The sequence below is a fragment of the Rhodamnia argentea genome, chromosome 1 (assembly GCF_020921035.1).
Source record: "Rhodamnia argentea isolate NSW1041297 chromosome 1, ASM2092103v1, whole genome shotgun sequence".
NCBI lineage: Eukaryota > Viridiplantae > Streptophyta > Magnoliopsida > Myrtales > Myrtaceae > Rhodamnia > Rhodamnia argentea.
Genome location: NC_063150.1, coordinates 21,068,734 through 21,087,287, shown reverse-complemented (window position 1 = coordinate 21,087,287; position 18,554 = coordinate 21,068,734). Strand labels below are relative to the sequence as shown.

Sequence of the window (18,554 nt, the reverse complement as noted above, 5' to 3'; positions counted from 1 at the left end):
TGATCCTCTATAAGAATAGACCGATCATGCATTCACCCTTCTGTTGGCTTGCTTAGAGAGGGGACTCGTCACTTGCGCTAGGGGGATGTGACAGAGAATATGATTCTACACACAATTTGCAATACGAATTGCAGCCTGAAGCATCCTTGATCTTCTATAAGAATAGACCGATCACGCATTCACCCTTATGTCGGCTTGCCTAGAGAGGGGACGATAGAGCCTAGATGGCGCTGTCGGCATGTCATGACTTGTACCGGAAGTTCAAACCGCATTTGCTAATGACACTAGCTCAGATAGGTTACACCTTCCTGTACTTCATAACTGAAGCTTCGTTCAACCACGGGATGAACCCTCACGTTTACATAACCTATCGGCATATTGTGGCCGGCCTCGTTATGCTCCCATTCGCCTATTTTCTGGAAAGGTAAGCGTGTATATGCGCAGGCTGATGTTTTATGTGTCTTTTGCTTAATTTTGGTACACTATCTGGCCTTGATTTAACCTTCCTAGGGAACATCCTGGCTATGTTGAACCTCAAGCGGTCTTTTCGTTGTCTGAAAGCAGTTGTACATGTAGAACTGTCACATAAGTCTCGTGTTGAAAGATTCTTGAGAATTTCGTCATCGACTCGCGTCCCCCTCTATTTTCAGTTTCCTCCAATTCAGATTCTACGGCATCCATCAATTTCAACTCATGGAGCAAGATCTCGTATCCCCACTGCTCTTCTGTTTTATTTTATTTTATTTTATTTTATGAAGCAGCAGTTATTTTTGCGTCCCGGATTGTGAATGCCCAGATAGGGGTGCTCGAGTTCTCAGTTGTGCAAATCATTCGTAGGACGGTTCAGTGAACATTCAAATTGACTATCTATTTGAACTTGTTAGTTTTTGCGGAAGCTAGTTTAGATTTGTGAGTGAGGGAAAAGGTTCGACAAAGATTTGTGAAGGTGACGGCAAGAAAGCACAAGACAAAGGAAAAGCTTTTTATTGGGCTTAAGTACACTACAAGTGCTAAAATTTGTGTACATTGCTCACTTTAATGTCAAAACTTTTAAAACGATCATTTAAGTGTCAACTTTTTTGAAGAATGATCACTTTAGTGCCAAAATATTTAAAACGATCACTTAAGTGTCAACTTTTTTTTTAAAATGATGATTTAAGTGCCATTTAAAAAAAAAAACACTTACTTCAGTGCCAACTCCGACAAGCCACGTCAACTCAAATATTAATAAAAAATAGGCCACATCGGATTTTCGGCGAGCCACGTCAACTCAAATCGGATTGGCACTAAAGTGATCGTTTTCAAAAAAAGTTAGCACTTAAGTGATCGTTTTAAAAGTTTTGGCACTAAAGTGAGCGTCGTACATAAGTTTTGGCACTTGTAGTGTACTTTAGCCCTTTTTATTGTATATTGAGTAATACAAAAGAGGAGGAGAGCTTTTTTTTTTTTTTTTTTTTTTCGGTCTATTTTTTTCTTACTGGGATGGATGTCCACCAAGCCCATTTATGGGCAATCAACCGACTTTCTTTTGTTTTAGTGATAAGATTCTTTGGCTTTTATTCATCCCTTGATAATTCTATGTTTTTCTTTGACTTTTCTAGCCACCAATCTACTCTCTCCATTCTTCTAGAAAATGGATCATAAATCAACACTCCTCCTTGATCCATTTTCGAGATATTCTGAGCATACTTCGTAGCGCCTTGAGCTTTGCTAGTTGTAGTACTTTAGTGAATATGTCGGCAACTTGATCTTCGGTATTGCAATATTTGATCTCGATATCTCCATTACTCTGCACTTCTCGTATGAAGTGATATTTGACGTCGACATGTTTGGTTCTTTCGTGAAAGACATGATTCTTTGATATAGCAATTGCTAACTTCTTGTCACAAAATATTGGAGTCGATTCCATCTGTGCTTCTCCAATGTCTTCTAAAATTCCCAAAAGCCATATTGCTTGACTAGTAGTTGTAGTAGGGATGAAGTATTTAGCTTCTGCAATAGATTATGCTACCGACTCTTGTTTTTTGGATGTCCACGAGAATTTTCCATAACCCAATGTGAATGCATAGTGGGTAGTGCTCCTTTTGTCCTCGGCATAACCTGCCCAATCACTATTGGTATAGCCGATGAGCTTAGCCATTGCACTTGGCTGATACCAAATGCCATAATCTATAGTTCCTCGTAAGTATCTTAGAATTCTCTTGGCAACTCCAAAGTGAATTTGACTTGGACTATGCATAAAAGGTGACAATAGACTTGTCGCATACATTATGTCCGGTCATGTGGCGGTGAGATATAGTAGATAGCCAATCAGACTTCTATAGAGGGAGATGTCAGCTTTTTTTGCTCCGTCTTCCTTTAGTAGTTTTCATTTGTCACGAGCAGTGTTGTAACTAATTTGCAATAATCCATCTTGAATTTCTTTAGGAGATTCTCAGCATATTTCTTTTCCGAAATGAAAATCCCTTCTTTTTGGTCGACTTCGATGTTGAGGAAGTAGTGCATCAAGCCCAAGTCCGTCATCTCGAATGTCTTCATCATTTCTTCTTTGAACTCTTGAATCATCTTTTCATTATTTCCTGTATATATGAGATCATCTACATACGGAGAGATGGCAAGAGTGTTCGGCTTACCTTGGGTCTTGATGCAGAGCATCGCCTTGCTCATGCTCCTCCCGAATCCTTGCTTGGTGAAGTGTTCGTCAATTCTACTATACCACATTCGTGGTGCCTGTTTTAACCCGTAAAGGGCCTTCTTGAGCTTTAGAATTTTTTCTTCTTGGCTTTTGACGATAAAGCCTTATGGTTGTTCCACATATATTTCTTCTTGAAGATATCCAATTAAAAATGCTGATTTCACATCTAATTGATAGATCTTCCATTTTTTCTGTGCTACTAGTGCTATAAGAGCACGAATAGTATTGAGCGGAGCAATAGGAGTGAAAGTTTCAGAATAATCGATACCTAGTTGTTGCAAATATCCTTTCACTACGAGCCTTGCTTTATGCTTCTAGATTGATCCATATGCATTGAGTTTCATCTTGTAGACCCACTTGACGCCAATGATTTCTTTGTCTTCGAGGTGATCGACGAGCTCCCAAGTTTCATTTTTCTTGATCCCTTCCTCCATGGCTTTTATCCAAACTTCTTCATTGGATGCCTCTTCATAGTTTTCTGGTTCTAAAGCAGCAAAGTTGCATGTGTCAAAGAATTTTCTAAGGGTTTTTACCCTTAGTATTGGAGACTCCGGAATAGATTCTTCTTCCGTTACTCTCCGAGAGGATGGGGGTGTTACGTTGTAAGTGGTGGAGTCCGATGCTTCACCTTCTTCTTGTGTTGTTGACTTCTCACGAGCAAGTAGTATGTCAGGCAAGGTGGCATACTTCTTCTCAATCTTCTCATTCTTCCAGTTCCAAGCGACATTCTCGTCAAACTCAACATCTCGATTGATCATGAGTTTCTTAGTTCTTAGGTTATAGACACAATAGCCTTTTGATTGATTGCTGTAATCGAGGAATATTCCCTTTTCTGTCTTTTCATCTAGCTTGCTCCTCTTTTGAGTGGGGACGTGGACGTAGCATATGTAGCCGAACACCTTAAGAAGTTTCGCCAAAGGCTTTCGTCCGCTCCACGCTTCAACTGGAGTTTTGTTTTGAATAGCTCTAGTTGGATATCTGTTTAAGATGTACGCAGTCGTGTAGACTACTTCTACCCAGAACAAGTTAGGGAGGCCTTACTGCTTCTACCCGCAACAAGTTAGGGAGGCCTTTCTCCTTTAACACGGACCTTGCCATCTCCATGATAGTTCTATTTTTCCTTTCTACTACTCCATTTTGCTCTGGTGCATAGCCAACAGTTAGTTGACGATGAACACCTTCGTTTTCACGTAACTCGTTGAATTCCCTTGAATTGTACTCCGTACCTCTGTTGCTTCTTAGGACTCTGATTATGTGGCCACTTTAATTCTCGATGTGGTTCTTGAATTTTTTTTAAAATAGAGAAAACCTCCAATCTTTCCCGAAGAAAGTAGACCCACATCATTCAACCTCCAATCTTTCCCGAAGAAAGTAGACCCACGTCATTCTTGTGTAGTCGTCGATGAATAGGATGAAATATTTATTCTGACTGGCTGTGGGGGTTTTCATTGGACCACAAACATCAGTATGGATTAGTTCCAAAGGCTTTTTAGCTCTCCATGCACCCCCAGATGGGAAGGACGGGCTTTGTTGTTTTCCAAGAAGATAGCCTTTACAAACATATGAAATTTTCGAAATTGCTGGAAAATCTTTCATCATATTTTTCTAATGGAGAATTTTCAGCCCAACAAAGTTGAAGTGCCCAAATCTTCAATGCGATAGCCATGAGTCATCAAGTGGAGTTTTCATTGCCATATCTCCGACATAGTTCCTTCAAATAGGAAAATTCATATTCTCCATTTTAATAGAGGCAATATTATTTTTATACTTGTCGTAGATAATGCAAGCATCTCTATTAAAGTATAGAGAATACCCCACATTGTATCATTTGGCCCACGCTAAGCAGATTTTTTGCAAGACTGGGCACTAGATATACATCATGAATATATTTTGGGCCTTTATTTGTTTCAACAGCGATAGTGCCTTTTCCTTTCGCTTCGACTAGTACGCCATTGACCAATTTTATTTGGTTTTTCACCGATGTATCAATATCGGTGAATATAGATTCATCCCCCTTCATATTATTGCTATACCCACTATCAATGTACTACGTATCATTTTTCTTATCACTTGTTGCTTGGCCAGCATAAAATGTATTGCCTTTTCTTTCCTTTTCTTTAGCATAATTGGCTCGAGAATTTGTTTTCAAGCGACAGTCTTTTTCTACGTGGCCATATCTTTTATGGAGACGGCATTGTGTTTTATTTCTAAACCAACAATCTTTCTCCAAATGACTAGTTTTCTTGCAAATGCTGCAAGGTGGATATTTCCCCTTTTGTGAAGTTTCTCCTCCTTTTTTATTTTTCCATGATTTTTTTCGACCATTTTCAGATTGATGAGACCGTATGTTTATTTTAGACTAGAAGGCACTTTTAACTGAATCTTCATCTTGTGCCATAAGTCTTTTTCCATGTGCTTCTAGAGAGCCAATCAATTCACTTACTGAAAGTGTCAATATGTCCTTAGTTGCTTCTATCGTTGTGACAATATGATTGTATTTTTGGGTAAGTGACACTAGTATTTTCTCTATGACCCTCTGAACGATAATTCCATCTCCATAAGCTCTCATTTGATTGACTAGTTCAATTAGTTTGCCATAGTATTCTTGAACAGTTTCATTTATTTTCATTTTAGAATTCTCAAAATCTCTTCTTATAGTTTGAAGCCGTATAGTACGTACCTTGTCTGATCCTTGAAATTCTGCCCATAGTATCTCCCAAGCTTTCTTTGCCATATTTGCTCCAATTATTCTCGGAAAAACCGTTTCCAAGAGCGCTTGTTGAATAATGCATAATGCTCTTGCATCCTTCTACAGTTGGTCTTTCGAAATAGACGCACCTTCTCACGCAGCCTCATAACCTTTCTCCATGATGTCCCATAAATCTTGGGCCATCAAATACGTAGTCATTTTAATGCTCCAATAGCCGTAGTTATTCCCATCAAAAAGGGGAATGGGAATGGGAAACGAGGATGATGCAAAGTTGGCCATGGGGTGATTTTAGGAGAGGGTGGTTAGGAAAAATGTCCAAAACCAACCAAACGAGGCTCTGATATCACTATTAGTTTTTGCGGAAGCTAGTTTAGATTTGTGAGCGAGGGAAAAGATTCGACAAGGATTTGTGAAAGTGGCGGCAAGAAAGCACAAGACAAAGGAAAAGCTTTTTATTGTATATTGAGTAACCCAAAGGAGGAGGAGAGCCTTTTTTTTTTTTTTAGTCTATTTTTTTCTTACTGGGATGGACGTCCACCAAGCCTATTTATAGGCAATCAACCGACTTTCTTTTGTTTTAGTGATAATATAACTTTTAACTTTTATTCATCTCTAGATAATTCTATGTTTTTCTTTGACTTTTCTTGCCACCATTCTACTCTCTTCATTCTTCTAGAAAATGAACTCTTCCAGCAAAATGGATCATAAATCAACAGAACTTAAGACATATTCTGATGGCGATATTGTCTTCCGCTCCAGAAAAATACGGCCACAGCTAACGTTGTCCCTTTTTATGGAGATCTTCATCCTGTCCCTCTTGGGGTAAGATTCTCTATCAAAATAATCTTTCATTAGCATAATTCAGCTTGTTGCCTAAAAAACATGTGAAATGTGGCTAATATCAATTGACTTTGATCTTTACAGAGTCGGACTGACGCTGAACATGTACTATGCGAGCCTGAGATACACATCCCCGACGTTTCTTGCGTCGATGGTGAACACCATAGCTTCCTTGACTTTTGTCATTGCCATTGTACTCAGGTAGACAAGAAGCAGCCAAATTTGACTCACTAATTGAACACAACAGGAGGCTTACGACAAATGGTTTGCTGTCTTAATAAATAATCGCAGGTTGGAGGTTCTCGACCTCGGAAACCCTCGAGGGATGGCAAAAGCCCTCGGGACATTAGTCTCCTTGGCGGGCGTGACGACGATGACATTGTACAAAGGCCCGATCGTGAGGAACTTGGGGCACCCTCTGATCCATATTGGAGGCAACACCACTGTCCGGGAAGACTGGTTGAAGGGTTCGATCCTCACTGTTGCGAGCTGCATCACATGGTCGATATGGTACATCATGCAGGTCTTGACCTGAATCAAAGCCCCCTCATTAATTCAGGAGCAAACACAAAGAGACAGACTTCACGGTCGAAGTTGAAACAATGAATTAGTGATTTTAACAAGCGAATGAGGAGTCATCAGCAAATTTTGTGAGACTACCCTCGGAAGCAAATAAGAAATCCAGCACAAGCTTTTAATCTTCACCCTGAAATGAAATGGCCATAAACTGAATTATAATCGAGCACTCTTTCGAGGAAAATGAGCTACATGACGGTACCTAGTTTAATATACCAGAAAGAAACAATTTGCAGTACATAATAGTTCATTTTGTCCTATGAATTGTAGGCGTACACGTTGAAGAGATACCCAGCAAAGCTTTCCTTGACTACATGGATGAGCTTTGTTGGCGGAGCGCAATCAGCAATCTTCACTGTGATCGTTGAGCATAAACAAGCTGCTTGGACGATCGGGTTCAACATAGATTTTTGGTCCTCCTTGTATGGTGTAAGTACTAAGTAGATCTATTCACTGACCAACCAAATGATTGTCCAGCTATTTAGCTTTGGATCTCAATTTGTACATTCATGGATTTCTTGTGTCTCAGGGAGTGGTTTGCTCGGGTTTAATTTTCTTCATTCTACTGTGGTGCACCGAAGAAAAGGGACCAGTGTTTGTCACCATGTTCAACCCGCTCTTGACAATTTTAGTCGCCGTCCTAGCATATTTCGTCCTCGGCGAGAAGCTCTACATGGGCAGGTAATTCCCCCTACTTCACGTGTTTCTCTAGCTTTTTTCTGTCAATTTGTCTGAGGATTTGTTTGTGGCATCATCATCAGCATAATCGGGGCAGTCATTGTCATTATCGGTCTGTACTTGCTGCTGTGGGGGAAGGAAGAAGATCAAATTGCTCGAGTCAAGTCGGAGGGGCAATCGTACTTGACTTCTGAAGGACGAGACGCGGAAAAGCTTCAAGTTGTCACACCGAGCTTAAGAGAACTATCGAAAGCCGGACCTTAGGAATTAAATGCGGACTCAGACGTTACAACAGAGTCAAGAGTCCTAATTGATTTGCTGTTTTTGCCTTGAAACTTCCAAAGAAGACACTATAAGAAGACTCAGAATCTCGAATGAGCAAAGAATCTATTCCTCAGATATTCCACTCTTCCTCGCCACACCAACTATACATAATCTTGGCATGAAACTCTTCCAAGAATCAAACGAAAACAAAAGGTAGACCACATGCATGTACCATGAAATTTTCTGGGGAGATTCGCATCTGATTGTCTCAAGGAAATGGTATAGCTCGAGCAACATTAGAAGAACTTCTCAGGGCATCTAACAACAGGCAGAGATGGCATAAAGCAATTGGGCAATGTCCTTCCGCCATTTTCCTGTTATGGAGTTACAAGAATCAGTATCAAAATCGGCACGAAATGTGCTTGTCGCGACCTAAAATTAGGCTAACGGATTATCAGGTCAATTAAATCAACAAACCTAATTCAGACCCTTCCAAGTTCTACCGAATCACAACTTAGGTTTATTCATGAAAAAATATTCAATTGGAGCCGCCACTAATCATTTACGAAAGGTTGATTAGAAACCTTAATAAAATAGAGGGAGAACTATTTTATCTCTACGAATCGTAGATAATGAGTCCGGGGACTTGGTTACGCTAATTGAAAAATTAACGCCCTTTCGGTACCAATTTCATGAAAAAAAAGCCTTTCCATTTGATCGATGTGAATTTGATGATTAATTGAAAAAATGTGACATGAAGACCATGTATTAAGTGTCCAGAGGATGTTTTTTTTTTTGTTGGTATTTTCGGTAATAAAAGAAAACACTCAAAAGCAATCAAAATCTAAACAAAAATAAACAAAAATACCTTTAATTTTCGATTTTTTTGAAAATCCTCTCATTCCCAAAGATCCGGGGTAGAGCGAGATTTTATCCGCTACATCCTCGAGGATTCGAACCAGTATGCGGATATGTGTACAGAAAAACAACATCCCTTCTCGCCAAAGGGCAAAACACGAATTCTCGTACTAAATCACCATCCCATTCCACGAGATCGTGGCTAAGGCATGTGATTTATTTTTTGCGACGGGTTTAGGCACATGGGGAGCATATATTATGGGCATGTTTGTTTAAAGATGTACAAATTTTATAACAAATCAAAACAAACAAGCATGACAAAAATAAAAAGAAAATGAAAATTAATTGAGCATGAAATTTCAAAAATTTGGAGGGGTGGCCGAAATTGTGAGATTGGGGATCCACCTTTCCTCACCCAAAAACTCAATCCATTTTTAATTTGAGAAATTATCTTTGAGATTTGAAAAAATTATTTTAGATAATCCTCATAAAAAAATAGATAGAGACTCAATCCAACCAAACCTTATCTCTAATCAAATGTGTTCAGAAAATTCACCAGAGATAAGATAAGATAACATCCAAATCGTTCCGCATGTGTTAAAGATAACGACTAGCTCAAAAAAAAAAAAATATATCCATGAGTCAAAAACTATCTAACTTAGCCAAATCAGATAAAATTTCAATTTAGTCAAATCTTTATTCACACCAGGAGATACTATCGAACAATCACAAATTCCTATCAATAACACAAGGCCATGATCAAACACCCAATGGATAATTTCCAGTCAACCAACGTAGCGAAAAAGATTAGTCCTCCACCCACATTAAAACGTCCGATCAAACGGATTGCCTACGTGCCAAAAATTCCATGCTCATGCCATAAAGTTCTGATTTATTTTTAATTCAATGTAACTTGACGACCATTGAGGAATAATTTTTAATTAAGGACGGACAAGTCCCACTTGAATTAAAATCACCTTCCCTAACACGTGCAAGCATCCAACCAATTCAAAGGTAGGCGTCAGACCTAAACTCATTCATTATCAGAATTTTCATGCGTCCTAAGACAAGTTTCGGCTTTGAGCAAAAATTTTACTTTCAATTGCAAGTCAACATATGATGGCAAATACCTAGGCAAGTTATCATCTTAACGAGCATTGAATTACAACTAAAAATTGAGAAAAAGTACCTTTTTAAGTAAAAACTCCAGCACACTCACAGCGTTGATTCTTGCCCGAAACAGCCGTTGTTCAAACTCCAATCCGTGAATAATTCTTGCACCACGGCAGCAGCTTCGCTGGTCTTCAAACAACAAAAACACGAGCTATTTCTCCCTGGGAACAAACTCTGGACGTGAGCTGATTAATGGAGGCTTCAACAGCAATGTAGGGGCTGTTCGTGGGATGTCAAGGTGATAATGTGGCCGCTGGAAGATGGCACACGGATGACCAGCAGGTTGGATGATATTTTGAGACTTTGATAGGTTCCGCCGGAATGAACGTCAAGCTGAGGAGGGGACAATCGGACTCTCAAATCTCTTGAAGCTCACTTCACAATGTGTGCAGCCAAAAATTTTAATATCCCTGACCCCCATTAACGTGAGCTAGGGTTGCTTATATAGACCTTCGGACCACTAGTCCTATTTGGAGTAGGACTCTCTTAGGACCGTTAAATTCACAATCCTAGTCAAAGTGGGATCCAACATGTGCCATTGGATTATGAGTTCCCACATCTACCAAAACTCTCGGTTATTTTCAGCAAGGTAGGGATAGAGTTTTAATTTTTTTGGATACTCATAAGCTAGGTCTCCTTCAACTAATGAAAATCTTGAAAACCTTTTCAAAATTGGAAGAGTCCTAGCTCCCCAAGGACTATGGAATTCGGCCATGAAGATGTGAATGACATAATGGCCGAAATTCTCATGTCTTGCGGGCCTAGATTAATCAAATGGACAACTAAATGAACCCCTATATAATTTTAGATGTCAGAATGGGCTAATTTAAATCTGATTTTAAGTCCAAACACATATATAAAGTTCGGCACTTTCACATTCATGACCCATTCGAATTTTCAGTCCAAATTATGGGCTCATCTTGAATTCTCAAGCTAAAATTAAGGCTTTTCTAAATAGCAAACACTTAATCGATATCCTTAATGATTAAAACAAGCTTGAACGAATAGAATTGCGCTCAACAAATAGGTCCATTCGGCACACCCCGCAGGTTCCGTTAAAAATTCTAGATTGAGTTCGATTTAGCCGCCTGTCAAGTTAAACTCAATTGATTCATCTATGACCCTAAATGCAGATGATGCGATCGACAAAAATAAAAATAAAAATGCAATGCATGAGAGTTATTTTTTGTGAGAATTATGATCAATTCTCATTTTATGCTTAAATAAATGATTTGCTAAAAATCAAAATTTATGTGTCAACAGTGCTCCATAGAATTGCACGATGCTCAGCATCTTCACACTTACTTGCAATCTGAATCAACATTAGAATATACCGGCACTTTATCACCCAACAAATTGTTATCATACTGGAAAATTCGATAATCAGAACCCCTTCGGCCTCCGGTGTTCACCGCAATCGCCTTCTAGTGTCATTTGTATGTGATACAAAAAGAGATGCAGAAAAATAGAGAGTAAATAAGATATGAGAATTGTGTATGTTTTATTTATTTATTTTTGAATTGTGTATTACAATGACTAATGACTCCTATGTGTGTATATACACACACGCACACACATACATATATACATTTCGAAAGAATCTCAAGAATAAATATCGACAATAGAATTGATAACCGTAACTTGAATCAATCTCGGATTGCTAATCACTCGGATATTTTGATTGTAATTTGATTATGTGCGAGTTAGAGATTGCTAATCACGTGGATATTATGATTGTGATTTGATTCTGGTACGAAGTGGAGATAACGTTTGATTCTAGGTCAACATCCCCCCGCAAGCCAATGATGTGGAACAACCATCGCCTTGGATTGTAAGAGACGAAACCCAGTAGACAACAAGCTTTGGTAAGAATGTCTCCTGGATGATCAGCAAAGGAGATAAATTAAACATAAAGTTATACGCAAACAAGACGCTCACGAATGAAGTGATAATCAATCTTCACATGTTTTGTACGGGCATGAAAAACTGGATTCTTCGTAAGATAAATGGCAGAAAGGTTGTTACACTAGAGCATGGGTGGATGAGGCGGTAGAGCATGGAGATCACGAAAAAGATGCTCGATCCACTTAACTTCAGTAGCCATGTTGACAAGGCACTTGTATTCAGCCTCAGCACTAGAGCGTGCCACGCTTCATTATTTGCGTGAACACCAAAAGATAAGATGACGGCCAAGAAAAACACAATATCCACCAATAGAATGATGATCATCACGATCACTAGCCCACCCCGCATCAGAAAATGCATGAAGAGACAGAGAAGAATTGCGAGTGAAGATAAGTCCAAAACGAGGAGTATCCACTAGATACTGCAGAATGCGTTTTACAGCCTGCCAATGCGCAATGGTAGGAGCATGAAGAAATTAACAAGCCGTATTCACCGAGTATGTTAAGCTGGGTTACGATTAAGTATATGAGTGCACCCATAATGTTGCGGTAAAGTAGAAGATTAGGTAAAGGCTCCCCTTGATGAATGGACAATTGTTCATAGGTGGTGCATGGGGTAGAAACTGCATGGGCATCAATCATCTTTGCACAATCCAAAATCTCATGACCGAACTTAGCTTGATATCGATGAAGACCATTAGAGGTAGATTGTACCTCAAAACACCCGAAAGTCCGAGATCCTCCGTAGCATTTCACCATGTAGAGCATGCAAAAGAGCTGGCAGTGGAGCATTGGGAGATCCGGTAAGGATTATATCATCCTCATAAACTAATAAGAATATGCTACAAGATGCAGAATGTTGACTAAACAAGGACGAGTCGACAAGTGAAAAATGTTAGCGAGATAGCAGCTAAGTCGGCGATACCAAGCCCGAGGAGATTGTTTCAGATCATAAAGAGAGCGACGAAGGTGGTAGACATGATGAAACCGTTGAGCGTCAACAAAACCCCGGGGTTGGACCATATACACCTCTTTAGATAAATATCCACGGAGAAAGGCGTTGGAGACATCAACCTATTGGATAGACCATCCTCGGGAGTAAGCAAGTGTAAGAACAAGATGGATGGTGACCGGTTTAGCCACTAGGCTAAACGTCTCGCTATATTCAATGCCGGGTTGTTGATGAAGTCCCTTAGCAACAAGCCGGGCTTTGTAGCTTTCTAGTGTACCATCAAAGTGAAGTTTGACCTTGAAGGCCCATTTACAACTAATAGGGTGAGCATGAGAAGGTGGTGGAACCAATTCCCAAGTGTTATTTTAGATAAGTACAATGTATTCAATGGTCATGACAGCCTTCCATTTCGGATCTCATGATGCTTAAGAAATGTAAGAGAGCTCAATGTGAGGATGAATAGCGGTCGTAAGAGTGAAAGTGTGATTTCAATTTAGGATTCAGCAAGAGATGGTGCCATCATGAAGTCGAGTAACCATATGATGGGTAGATGCCGATGATGTTGCCGATAATGGTGGAGATGATGAGAGGGGGACTTGAATTGAAGATGGTGAAGATGACGTCCGTGACATCCCGTATTCCGACTCTTTTTCGAAGCTTTGAATAAATGAAAGGTCTAATTGATGTATTTCAGTCTAATCTCACTCGAAAATGGTCCATTTTGAGCAGACTAACCAAATGGGAATGGCTAGCTAGGAAAATCAAGTACGTGGACCTAAGAACTTGATCCTGGACTGACTCTTTGGTCATGAAAATTGTCGAGGGAATATTTTGTACCAATATAAGCCAATCCTAGAATGATTAAGGAATGATTTGGATAATACCCTATACTTAGATCACGGATGATTCCGTTTGACCTCGTATGGGTTCCGAACGTCCCTAAATTATTTTCTAACGATCGTGTCCATCTAGACTAGTGATTGACCCTCGTAATTGAATGATAACCAAAGTCTCCATGGCTCGAGAAATTCTTAAACGTGATATTAATCACGGGTCGATACGCGTAACTCCTAAAAGCCGCCCATTTGTTTGAGATACGCTGAAATTTCAATTAATCAAGATTGATCGCGAATCGAGCTTCAAAATTTGACGTCGGACCTTCAGGGGTTCCAATAATTAAATTTTGGATGTTTTCTCATCCAATGTACGGTACTTCGCGTTTTGCCCCAAAGGGTTCAGGAAAAATAAAATTTGGATTGGAAATGGGAAAAGACCCATTTGCCCTTGGAAAATATCCAATTTTTCACTTTGGCCGAAGGGCATTTCGGTCAAATCACCCCCTTGGCTGAAATTTGACTAGTCTTTGATGGGGGAAATCACCAACTTGCCCTTCTTGCTCTCAAGACCCAAAATATCTATCCCAAAATTATCCTAACCTTTTTCTAATAAATTTTTGGTCTCCTTCTTCATAAATTCAAGAACACACTCTCTCTACCTCACTTTTCTCTCACTTGGCCGAACCTCCATTGTTGCCTTTCCCTTACCGAAAATTTCTTCATGCTACCACCGGTTTCGCCTTGAACCGCTATGAGCTACTCGAAACCGCCGGATCTTTGTGGGTTTTAGCCGACCGAGAGGAATTGCCGGAGCCGCCGGTTGCGATCAAAATTTGCTCTCGACTTTTCGCAGGAAAATTTGCTAGATTTTGGGTAAGTTGGTTTCTAATATTAGATTAGGTATCTAGGCTGCTAAAGGAACTTGGATTGAGTAGTTTTGATGAAAAATTTGTTGGATTTATGCTTGGATATGCCTTGGCCAAAAATGATGAAGGAGGAGAGAGAAAATGTGTTCTTAAAGTGAATAGTAAATGCATGAGTGAGATTGGATGGCTAGGATTAAATCTAGCTTTATCATGCTTTATTTGAATGGCCCATATTGAATCTTGCTTAGGAAGATTGATCGGACGGCTGTGATTGATTCCCGCTTTATGTAGATTAATCGTGTGGTAGAAATTAAATGCACGTTAGAGTATTTTAATCGTACGATCCTGATTAATTGCCACGTTAGTATAGTTTAACAGTGTGATACATATTAAATGTACATTAGTATAATTTTGATCGTACGGTAATTATTGATTGTTACATTGGTATAATTTCGATCGTGTGGCGTAGATTAATTTTTGTGGTAGCATAAATTAATCGTGTGGCCCGATTGGCCGACGGCTTGAGTGTGATTTAATCGGGTGGTCCCGATTTATTATTTATTCAACATGAGTGAATCACGTGGTCTTGATCTTTATTTGGAGAAAAATTGGTGAGATCGGGTGGTCTCGATCTGCTAATCGAGAAGTTTAGCAAGATCACGTGGCGAAGATTGATCGATCGGAAGGATTTAAGAGAACATGTGTTATCGGACGAGCGATCGAGGAATTATTGTTGTCATATGGTCTTTATGAGGATTATTTGAGAGGAAATGTGGAATTTTACCCCGAAGCGTTATGACGCCGGGTTCATATTTTATAAGACCATATTTTACGCTGAGGCATTAAACGCGAGGTTGTGCTTATTATTTTATCCTGAGGCGTTAAATGCGGGATATTAACCTGAGGCGTTATTATGCGGGTTATAGTGACCCGAGGTGTTATTACGTGGGTCCGGACTATATAATGGCTTGAGGCATTATTACGTGGGTCTGTCCATTTATATGATAGCTTGATGCATTAAGCGCGGGCTTTGGATCAACGTGGAATTTTTATATGATAGCCTGAGGCATTAAACACGGGCTCTAGAGTAATGTGGAATATTTATTTACAATCCGAGGCGTGGAACGTCGATATGAGAGTAACGTGGAATTTTTGTAAATGTGTGGCAATTTTGGGAGAAAGAATGAAATATTATGGAATTTATTTGTTGAACTATTGATTGAAGAAGGAATTGTTGAGAATTGCTCACCTAGGACGTGTCTGGAGGCACTAGCGCCTTAACCTAGGATTAGGGACTTTCTTATCGATATTTATTCTCACCCCGTCGTGGGCTCTCTTTTTAAGACCTTCCGCCTCAACAATGAATGACCCACCTCAGAGGTTTGGCATTCTCCAAGATATGGATATGTTAGTAACCGAGTATCCGGTTGGGGAGGATCGGGTATACTATAGGCACGCTACCACGCTTTGGGTGGACACAGGAGAGCTCTATTGGAAACCCCATACATACGTGGCGTGGACGTACCACCACGGGGATATGTCGGTGGGTCCACTGAGTGGATTCGATATTCCCTACGATGGTGTTGGGGAATGGGACCCCAGTAGTGCTGTACCTCCATATGGCGTAGTGGTGCACCCCGATGCGGGACCTACATGTTTGGAGCCCGACCCCGAGGTCATGGTGCCGATCACGGATGGGAAAGTTATAGAACCTTCTGATGCGGAGCAGCCACCGGAAATTGACGAGGATGAGTTAGCAGCTATAGATGAGATAGTAGGCGATAGCGATGATGAGGCCTTAGGTAGTTGGCTTCTTGACTTTTACCGAGTGTTTTCCTTTGGATGTATAGTAGGCTTCGACCACGTAATCCTTTTTGTTATAAGTGGTCACAGGCTTGTACAGGGGCCTCTGAAGCCCTAGGTTGAAGAGCGGTAACAATTATATATTTATGTATATAAGTTTATTTTTGCCATCCCAAGTTATCGTATTGTTGTTGGTTTCTATACGGGGATTTGTTTCTGCTTCGGCATGTTTTGTTTTGTTGGCCTTTGGATCCTGGAGAACTATACGTAAGCGTGGCCGGAGGGGATGTTTTCAAGCTCGCGGGGTTCGAGTCGTAATAATATCGGGGAAAGTGGAGTTAGCGAAGCGGAGTCCACTAATCATGAGGGCCCAATAGAGGGGACCGATGAAGGTGGTAGTGATTGGATTAGCAACTCAGCAGGTGGTGACGATGAACATACAAATGTAGTTTGTTGAAAAGGGAACACAATTTCATCAAACATAGCTTCACTAGTGATGTAGGTACGTCGGGTTTGAGGACAATAGCAACAGTAGCCACGGTAACCTGGAGGGTAGGCAAGAAAGATGCACACTCGAGAGCAAAGAGCTACCTTGTGTGGGGCATAAGGTCATAAGTATGTAAATACTGTACAATCGAATACTTGTAAGTGAGATATATTAGTAGTGGTATGAAAAAGATCCTACCAAGGAGACAAGCTATCTAGAATAAGGAGTTGGGAGCCGATTGATCAAGTGAACTATAGTATCAAAGGTAAATTCCAAAAAATAAGAAGGAACGACAGCTTGGGTAATGAGAGTAAGGTCAATCTCCACTATATGTCGATGCTTGCAATTAGCGGTCCAGTTCTAAAAAAGAAAGTATGGACAAGAGATATATTGATGAATACTGTGATTGAGAAGATAAGAGCGCATGACAGATTAAAATAACTTGGGTGCTCCATCACACTGAATCAATTAAAGCCTGCACTGAAGTTGAGTCTCCACAAGTGCATGAAAGGCTTTAAAATATTGAAAAATGATCTCGAGATGTGAATGGATAGACTGAAGTGAATCAAGAAAATTCATCAATAAAACATACATAATATTTACAACCAGAAAGAGAAGGTATTTGGGAAGAACCCTAAACATCAAAGTGAACTAGTTAAGGCAGGGAAGTGGCCCTAGAATAGGTAGAAGGGTGGGGATGGTAATGGCTTTTAGTAAGAGCGCATGCTATACATATGGAAGAGGGAGAACGTGAAAAGCTAGCTTTTGTTGATTTTAAAGGACGAATTACAATATCTAATGAAACATGTCCCAAACAATAAAAACATGTAGTGAGTGAAATGGTGCGAGAAAACACAAAAGCAGCTGGAGAAGTTGTCAAGTTGAGGCCAACACTTAGTAGAAGCCGGAATCAAGGTTGCCTCGAAGAAGGATCTGACCCGTACGTAAGCATACCGCAAGAAAATATGTAGGGTAAAATAAGAAAACACAGTTATTATCGAAAGAAAATTGAGAGGCAGATAATAATTTTTTTGTGATATTAGGAACAATTAAAACATTCTTAAGGATATAGGAAGGAGATGTGAAAGACACCAAAAATACTTATGTGAGTGATGGGAAGAGAGACACCATCACCCACAGTTGTTGAGAAAAATTTCCTTCTAAATATTTTGATTCTGACAAAACTATCCTTCTTTAATTAGAATCTGGTTAATGCCTAGAAATATTTTATTGCAGAATGAACACGTGATAAAAGCTTATATTGTTCCAAACTTGGCGTTTAGACTCGGGAAGTAGTTATCATGTATTTGCTTCTGAAATAGTCAAAGTCTTTATTCAGATGGAGGAAGATATTGCCTCTGAAGACTTAATATTGAGAAGACTTATATGACACGTCAGCAATGACCTATTGAAGCTGAGTCATTGTTCTAGTCTGTTCACATTCAAAGAGTTTCTACTTCTGAAGACCGCTTATGAATTATGTTCAAATACTACAATATCTTCGGATAGATTCTGACAACCCATGTTTAGCAGATTTCCTATTTGATTGCGTTATTTATGGAAGTTTGTAATCTCTGATTGACAAGATTATTTTTCAATCAGATCAGGAGAAAAACTTCGATTGGATATTACCTTCTAGGATTAAGTTTTACTAATTGTTTGAATTAACTCTACTTATGGAAACTAAAGATTTAGTTGTATAGACAACTGAATCTGAAGGGTTCGGACTCTACTCTAACGGCTACTATATCTTCCCAGATACAATCTCGTTCAATCACAATTGATAACGTCCGATCAATGATTGAAGAGCTATCCTTTGAAGATCTATCTAGCAGCTAGTTTGGATGTAAAGGGGTATAAAAGGAAGATAAATGATGACTAGTCGAGAGAGATCAGAACTTACAATTCTAAA

The 18,554-nt window shown here is 39.6% G+C and overlaps 1 protein-coding gene across 1 annotated transcript; it reads left to right on the top strand.

Annotated features, from left to right (window-relative positions):
- The first annotated feature begins 204 nt into the window (after window positions 1-204).
- LOC115750658 (WAT1-related protein At5g07050-like) lies at window positions 205-8,085 on the top strand. The gene is made up of 7 exons (XM_030688160.2): window positions 205-424; window positions 6,165-6,227; window positions 6,330-6,446; window positions 6,537-6,768; window positions 7,092-7,250; window positions 7,351-7,502; window positions 7,583-8,085. The coding sequence occupies exons 1-7, from the start codon at window positions 225-227 to the stop codon at window positions 7,761-7,763; spliced, it is 1,104 nt and encodes a 367-aa protein (XP_030544020.2). The 5' UTR covers window positions 205-224; the 3' UTR covers window positions 7,764-8,085.
- The last annotated feature ends 10,469 nt before the right edge of the window (window positions 8,086-18,554 follow it).

Excerpts from the sequence above, each read along its gene's own strand:
- LOC115750658 (XM_030688160.2), top strand. The coding sequence starts at position 225 with ATGGCGCTGTCGGCATGTCATGACTTGTACCGGAAGTTCAAACCGCAT. Across the intron at positions 6,769-7,091 it reads CGATATGGTACATCATGCAG|GCGTACACGTTGAAGAGATA; the intron begins GTCTTGACCTGA and ends TATGAATTGTAG. Across the intron at positions 7,251-7,350 it reads TTTGGTCCTCCTTGTATGGT|GGAGTGGTTTGCTCGGGTTT; the intron begins GTAAGTACTAAG and ends CTTGTGTCTCAG.